The following is an 8,275-nucleotide window of genomic DNA, read 5'->3' as shown; positions in this document are numbered from 1 at the left end:
TACATGTAGCATGCCCAACAGGGATGGGTGGCAATGCATCTGTTGTATTGAACAAACTGGATGCCCCAGGTGAAGTAGAGGACAACTTTGCAGTTCACATGACACGCAGGTGGAGTGATTGCAAACGTTCCCCTTTCAAGTTGTTGTAAAGGACAGAAGTGCAGGTGCAGGTGACTTGGATACCCCAGAGTCACCGAGCTGCGGAGTGGCAGAGCCCTGGGGCTTGAAATCAGCACCTTCAGTCCCCTGGCCTTTCTCATGGGGGTGTTGAGAGGAACAAGCGTGGAAAGCACTAATTACTGCATAAAAGCATTAAAGGAGCTAGTGCTCAGTGTTCCCTTTTCCAGTCAAAAGGGCCTCCACAGGAGAGCCACTGAGGGCCAATACTGTGGCTTGCACTCTGTACTTATTAGCTATGTGACTGAAATCAGTCACTCAGTTTATTTCCCAGAGCTGGTTTCCTTCTTGGTAAAACGAAGACATCATTTCCTGCCGGACAGATTGTGGAAATCACATAAGCAGTGTTACGTGAAAGCATTCTGGAAACTATGACGCAGTTTTTATTCATGATCTGTTGAAAGCTTTGAATCCTTACTTTCCGGAGCCCCCCAAACCCAGCTCACTCTAGGACCCCGAAGGGCCAGGCTCTCGTGGGAGTAGAGAAGGTGGTTCTTTTTTGGTCTCTCAGGCAGGCAGGCAGAAAGGGGGAGGAAAATGGAGGAGGCTGGGCTTGCTCACTGCCTCTGTCTTCTTCCCCAGCTGAGGGGGAAGACGGCAGGGGAGCTGGGTAGCCTTTTATTTGGTGAGTCAGCTAAGAAGGAATTTCTAGAGCTCCAATGATGTATAAGTGGTGGTTTGGGTTTGGATTTTTGAAGCTGCTGCCTCTTTTAGAGCGGCCTTAAGACCTAACTAAAAGCACAAACAATTGGGAAGCACTTCGAAAATGAGAGAAGCATAGCTTCTTACTAGTGTGAACTTGAGGAAATCGCTCAGCTTCTCTGGGCCTGTCTTTTCATCTGTAAAATGGGGACAATGCCACTTCTTTTGCAGGGTCATTGTGAGTATTAATAGTATGTGAGAGTGCTGGGTCCAGGGTCTGACCCCCAACCGAGGCCCAATACCTGTCTGTTTTCTCTTCAGAGTGCACAGAGGCAGTCATTGAGCTCAGGGGAGCAGAAAGCACTTTTTCTTCAGTTGCTCCATTCCGGTATAATGGCTGCCATTATTTGTTTCATTCTCACAAGCCCGTGGGACACCTCATCTACAGACTCTGAGGACACAGGGGAGCAGCTCAGAGAAGTTTTATTGCCCAAGGTCACACAGTTGCAATTTTCTTTAATCCTCACCCTAGGACATGCTGATTGATTTGGGAGAGAGAAGAAGGGAGGGGAAGAGAGAAGGAAACATCAACGTGGGACAGAAACATCAATCACTTGCTTACCTCGTGCACATGCTGACCATGGACAGAAACTGCAACCTAGGTATCTGCCCTGACCAGGAATCGAACCCACAACCTTTTGGTTTACGGGATGACCCTCCAACCAACTGACCCACACTAGGCAAGGCACACAGCTTGCAAATTTTAAAGTCAGGATTCACACTTACCTGGTCTAGTTTGCTTTTTAGATCATTGAAATGTATGAGGAAGCTTAATCTAGCTGGATCTTCTAGAAGTCTCTTTAAATAGACTGGGGCCAAGAGGGAAACTGCAACCTGGCCCATTCTGAGAACTGAGGGTGGAGCTTCAAGGGCAGGAAACGGGTCATTGCCAGAGGCAGCCTGGTAATAATTGAAAGAGCTAAAAAATGAATTCCCAAATCCTTGGGGAATGTCATCTGTGCTCTCCCACTTTCAGGAGCTTATGTAGAGAGGGCGACATGAGTCCTTTATTAAGCAGCATACAAATATATTATCGGTAGTCCTCTGTCATCTCCCACTGAACACAGCCTCCTACTCATCGCCTGACAGCGCTCCGCTTCCCACCCTAAAAACACAAGGGAACCGAGTCTCCTTTCCTAACCCCTCTCCCGAGCCAGACTGCAGAGGCTAGAATAGGCAGGCTGAGTCATCTTCCTCTTGGAAAACCCAGTGTACCAAAGGCACATAGAGCAAAAGTATGTTTTTAATACAGATCTTTGTTTCAACACGCGGCTGCTTTTTCAAGGCATCAACCCAAGAGCTGAGGACATTCCTCGTCTCTGCTGCAGGAAGTAGGTGGCTTTCAGTGTCACCTGTGCCTCCCGCATCCTCCACACCTGGTCGTCAGCACCTTCCTAACCAGCAAAATGACCGCCATAACACAGTGACTACTTCAGACTGTGCAAGGAGGGCCCTAAGGGTGTACGGAGGCCCCTTTAAGAGCTATGCTTCGGTCATAGCTGCTCTCCTCTCCTCCCTTGGTTAGAGTGATGGCAAATCCTTCCGTGAGAGTAAAGGTCTTGGCCTGAGATGCATACACAAGGATGGCTCTCATAGCGCGTGATCGGTTTCTCTCATCTCTCCTGGCCAAGGCAGGGAAGAGCAGGTAGACGGGATTGTTATGATCCATTCATTTACAGCTGTTAGTCCTGAAAATAGCGCTGCATGGCAGGGCAAGTCCTAGCTTTTGGGGCCCATCCCTTGTAGAGCAGTGTTGGGTCACTGCACAGTGCTGGGGTAGGAAGAGCGGAAGCCCCAGCTCGTCTGCGCAGTGCTGAGGCTGGGAAATTCACTGTCCACATGAAAGGGAGACAATCAGGAGCTCACCATAAGCCCAGGGACCCACAGCTGACCCCCTTCCCCCTTTAAAACACACACACACACACACACACACACACACGAAAACAGCTGATACCCACATTTCTGCACAGGCCCCTGTAATACAAAGGACTTTATTTTTTAAGAATTCATATAGCCATTGACTGTACAGAGCCCACTTCTCAGTACTCTTTTCTTTCCACTTAAAATTGAAATACATGATTGAGATAATGCCAAAACAAGAATCACTGGTTCACCATCTAGGCTACAAATACACACTTAATTGCTTGACACTTTATTTGAATGCAAAGCAAGATTAAGCGTCTTTGCCTTCTTGGTAGAGAGCTGAAGCTGGAACCCAGGTAGGGGAAGACAGCACAGCTTTTCTTCGAGGGGAAGTGGTGTGTCCCCTGTCGTCCTGTCTTCTTGTGGGAAGACTAACCCATGTTCTGTCGGTTGCCATAGCCCCTTGGATGGGTGTCCTTCCAGTCATCCCACTCCCGAGCTCGGTGGAGTGCTTCCTCATCATCCTCTTCCTCCTTTTGTTCTTGCTCTTCTTGTTGCTGAGCCGCTCTTCTGACCTCTGCCGAAGTAGAAAAATGAGAAAGCGCGCATGAGAAACTGAGGAAACACAGCTCCACTCTGCACGCAATGACATAAAAGGAGAACGAGGAATGGAGCTAGCGCCCAACCGGGGGCTGGCAGAAGTGGGGCGAGTACTTTTATACCTCACGGAGGACATGCCAAATAATAGTAAGAAAGGATGCTCTCAGTGGTTTTAACAAGAAGGCTGAAACGTAGAAGTTGCCCCTCAGAATGAATTCTATTTGGGAAAGAATTATTACTAAAATGGCTAACCTCCACCCCACCACCCTCCAAAAAGAAAACCTCCCCTCCAAAAAAGTAACCAACCAACAAAACCCCAGCAAACCAAAAACATTAGAAGTAAAAACATTTATGATTTTTTCAAAGACTTATTTATTTTTCTAAGATTTTATTTATTTATTTCTAGAGAGAGTGGAAGGGAGAAAGAAAGAGAAGTAGAGAAACACCAGTGTGTGAGAGAAACATTAATGGGTTGCTTCTTGGCCCACAACCCAGGTATGTGCCCTGACTGGGAATTGAACCGGCAACCCTTTGGTTTGCAGACCAGTGCTCAATCCACTGAGCCACACTAGCCAGGGCTATTTATTTATTTTTAGAGAGAGGGGAAAGGAGGGAGAAAGCGAGAGAGAAATGTCGATGTGAGAGAGAAACATCGATTGGTTGCCTCTCGCACACACCACAAATGGGGACCCAGGCACATGCTCTGACCGGGAATGGAACCAGTGGGCCTTCTGCTTTGTGGATGACACCCAGCCAACTGAGCCACACCAGTCAGGGCCAAAAATATTTATGATTTTATAACTTGTGATATGCTAAGGAGCAGGGACTGCAGGTAACTTCCTCTCCTCCACCCATTTCCCATTACAGTTATAGAATTTTGTATATATATGTATATATACTTTTTGAGTGGGGGGAGAGAAACATGGATTTATTATTCCAGTTATTTAGGCATTCGTTGATTGTTTCTTGTATTTTCCCTGACTGGGGAGTTGAACCTACAACCTTGGCATATCAGGACAATGCTATAACCAACTGTGCTACCCAACCAGGCCTACAGTTACATAATTTTGTTTGTGTGTAAAATTAGAAATCACTGGGCAGTTGAACCTACCAGAAAAGAATAGCTGTGTTATTTTGCACACGCTTGGAACAGGGTCTGAGGTCCAAATGGTACTTGTCATGTGGTATACACCCAAAACAAATTGAACCAAGTGCTACGTCTCTCTTTTGCATTATTTTTTTCCTCTTGTGAGGTGAAGGAGCATTTCCTGGTGACTCTGAGTTTGCTCCTGAGAAACAGTCTCAATATTATAATAAAGAATGAAATGTGTGGGGATCTGATCTCTTCGAACAGCTTAGGAGTTGCGCGCGCGCGTGTGTGTGTTTTAAAGCTTTGATTGTAAAGAACTGCACACACACATTTCATATATACATTTTATATATATATATATATTTTTTTTTTTTTACAAGGATGCTATACCTTTATAGCTTCCACCTGGGTCAAAAAATAGATCTTCTGTACCCACCCTGAAAGCTTCTCCATGAACATCTTCCAAATTACAACTCCCCTCTGCCCCAAAGAAAACCACTGCACCACGTTTTATAGTAAAAACTTCCTGGACTTTATTCCAGCTTTGTGACCCACGTGTGCATCCCAAGATGCCAGACTTGTCTATTTGTATATTCATGTTTTACTCAATGATGTTTAGTACGGAGTTGTGGCTCCATCACCACAGTCCAATTTTTTTGAATTTTGCCCTGGCTGGTGTGGCTCAGTGGACTGAACACCAGCCTGCGAACCAAAGGGTTGCCAGTTCGATTCCTGGTCAGGGCACATGCCTGGGTTGTGGACCAGGTCCCCCGTGAGGGGTGCACAAGAGGCAACCACACATTGATCTTTCTTTCTCTCCATCTCTTTCTCCCTCCCTTCCCCTCTCTCTAAAAATAAAAATAATTTAAAAATCTTAAAAAATTTTCTATCACCCCAGAAAGATCCCTCATGCCCGTTTATAGTTAGTTCCCCATCCCGCCCTCCCCCCAGCCCCTGACAACCACTAATCTGCCTTCTTTCTCTATAGTTTTGCCTATTCCGGACATTTCTCAAAGAAACAGAGTCAAGCAATATGTACTCTTTTGTGTCTGACTTCTTTCACCTACCATAATATTTTTGAGGTTAGTCTTGCCCATGTTAAATATTTTGATATCTTTTAAATGTACAGGTTCCTCTTCCATCCCTTCCTTTCCTTACATGTTATGTCTCGACGAAACTGGGGGCATCTGCCCAGTAGTTTCCTCAAGTGTGCGTTTTGTAACTGCTAATGACGGGGTGGGGAGGCAGTAATTGAAGGAGTGAGGCCTGGAAGGCTGTGGGCAGGGACAAGATTCATAGCAAAAGAGGAATGGTAAAGACGTTGCCTTGGCTGCTAAAGACAGCATTCGCACCCTAACCGGTGTGGTTCAGTTGGCTGGGTGTTGTCCCGCAAAGCGAAAGGTCGCTGGTTTGATTCCCAGTCGGGACACATTCCCAGTTGCAGGTTCAGTCTCCCAGGACCAGAGAGGCAACAGATTGATGTTTCTCTCTCACATTGATGCTTCTCTCCCTCTTCCTCCCTCCCTTCCCCTCTCTAAAAATAAATACATAAAATCTTTTTAAAAAGAGAAAGAAACCAAGACTCATCCTGCATACCCCATGCTCCAGCGCTAGAACCAGCCCTTTCTCTAAGGAGCCCTGGTTTCTCTGGGGAATGGTATCAGAAACCAAGATCTGGGTGCTGGCTGTGCTCGTGGCCACTAGCAATTACCCTTCTTGAAGCCAAACTGCCGAGACATCTTCAAATTGGCTCCTGAGTCCGTTTGATATAACCCTAGTAGTCTTTGAAAGCTTCTTCCCTATCTTTTAAAACAAGGTGTTCTAAGCTTATCTTGTATATTTCCTGCTCCAGACTTGGAATTAGCCATCCTGGTTTCTTTTTATTGGGAATGGTATTTCAAAACCACAACCTGAGTTACTAGGTATGCTCATCGCTTCTAGGATGGTCATTATCTCTAAGCCTTTTCAGTGGATAAAGCAAAAGGGGGGTGTGGAGGTGTTGACTTTTAAATGAAAATTCTCATGATTTCCTATTTTCATCTCTAACTTAAAGTCTTCTGAATTACATCTGTATTCTTCCACATTAAAAAAAGTCTTATTTGCTGCCCTGGCTGGTGTGGCTCAGTAGATTGGGCACTGGCCTGCGAACTAACAGGTCCCTGGTTCGATTCCCAGGCAGGGCACATGCCTGGGTTGTGGGCCAGGTCTCCAGTTAGGGACACCCCCTAACTGGAGGTAACCTATCACTGTATCTCTCACACATTGATGTTTTGCTCCCTCTCTTTCTCCTTCCTTTCCCCTCTCTCTAAAAATAAATAAATAAAATCTTTTTTAAAAACATCTTAGCTGTCAAAGACAGAGGATGATTAAAAATTAGAGTCTCTCATACTTCCTCATTTGTATTATCTCATATTATGCAGTCTTGGAATAACACTAATGCCTGTCACCAATCTAATATCTGAGAACAGTTCATGTTTTTGCACATGCTTTCCCCATTTCTCCATTAAAAAGAAAATCTACATGGCTCTGACCCATGTGGCTCAGTTGGTTGGGCATCATCCTGCAAAACCAAAGGTCACCAGTTCCAATCCCGGTCAGGGCACATGAATGGGATGTGCATTTGGTTGCCCAGTCTGATCAGTGTTTTGCTCTCACGTGGATGTTTCTCTCCCTCTCTCCCACTCTTCCCCTCTCTCTAAAAATAAATAAATAAAATCGTTTTTAAAAATCTACATTATCTGAGCATTGAGCATCCAGGCATTACATACTCTCCTCTCTCCCCATTAGCCCTCATTTAGTCTTAGTTCTACCAGTAAGTATATATTCAATGCTTGCCACCAGTCCTTATGTTAATGTCTCTCATTATTTTGGTTGTTTGAAGCTCATTCTCTAGCAAATTCCTCAGGAAGGGATCATGGGAACAATAGTCCTCAAGTTCCTGCATGTTGATAAACGTCTGTAACCTTTGTATTATACTTAAGGTATTTTACCACATATATGTCCTCAGCTCACATTTTTCCCCTTGAGAAACTTTGATTATGATGTATTTTTTAGAGACAGGGGAAGGGAAGGAGAGAAACACCCATGTGTGGTTGCCTCTCACATGCCCCCCACATTGGGCACCTGGCCTGCCACCCAGGCATGTGCCCTGACTGGGAATCGAACAAGTGACCCTTTGGTTTGCAGGCCGGCACTCAGTCCACTGAGCCACTCTAGCCAGGGCTCCCCCTGAGAATCTTATAATATCTGTTACTGTATTTTCTTCTGGCATAAACTGTTGGTGTCAAAAAGTTTGAGGGTGATCTAATTTCTTTTATAAACCACCTGCTCTTTTTGCTGAAATGTCCACAGCATTTTTTCCTTTTCTTTCAAGTTTAGTACTTTTATTAGCATTTGTTGTTCTCTGGGGTCAGAATTCTCAGGCACACATGATACGATTTTTCAAATCAAATCTTGGTTAGTTGGTTGGTTGGTTTCTTTAGATTATGGAAACTTTTCTTAAAATTAGTTTTAGCCTTTCTTCTTTTCCCTTGCTTTGGTTTTCTTCTTCAGGTAATCCTATTATCCATATGCCAAGTCTTCCTTGCTTCCTTTAGTGTTTGTCACTTTTTCTGAAATGTTATTTTTACTTATTTATTTTTAGATAGTAGTTCCTATATGTTATCTTTTTATTGTATTTTTCTCTAATAACATTTATCTTCCTTATACCCCCTTCCACCTCTACCCACCCCCTACAATCACCACACTGTTGTCCATGTCCATGAGTCCTTTTTCCTGGATCCCTCTATCCCCTAACCTCCCCTCCCCCCACCAGAGCTGTCAGCCTGCTCTCTATCTATGAGT

General features: G+C 44.9%; 1 protein-coding gene across 1 annotated transcript in view; it reads right to left on the bottom strand.

Annotated features, from left to right (window-relative positions):
* Positions 1 to 2,869: 2,869 nt before the first annotated feature.
* Positions 2,870 to 8,275, bottom strand: part of IGBP1 (immunoglobulin binding protein 1) — a 28,434-nt gene continuing 23,028 nt past the window's right edge. The window contains exon 6 of the mRNA XM_054574266.1: positions 2,870 to 3,319. Coding sequence (XP_054430241.1) covers positions 3,174 to 3,319 — 146 coding nt within the window. The 3' untranslated portion in view covers positions 2,870 to 3,173. The remainder of the gene's footprint in view (positions 3,320 to 8,275) is intronic.

This window comes from Pteronotus mesoamericanus, unplaced genomic scaffold, assembly GCF_021234165.1.
Source record: "Pteronotus mesoamericanus isolate MK-2021 breed Mesoamerican mustached bat unplaced genomic scaffold, CSHL_Meso_final contig_256, whole genome shotgun sequence".
In the NCBI taxonomy this organism is placed as follows: Eukaryota; Metazoa; Chordata; class Mammalia; order Chiroptera; family Mormoopidae; genus Pteronotus; species Pteronotus mesoamericanus.
Note: the sequence above shows the minus strand (reverse complement) of the source record. Positions and strands in the feature narration are given on the sequence as shown.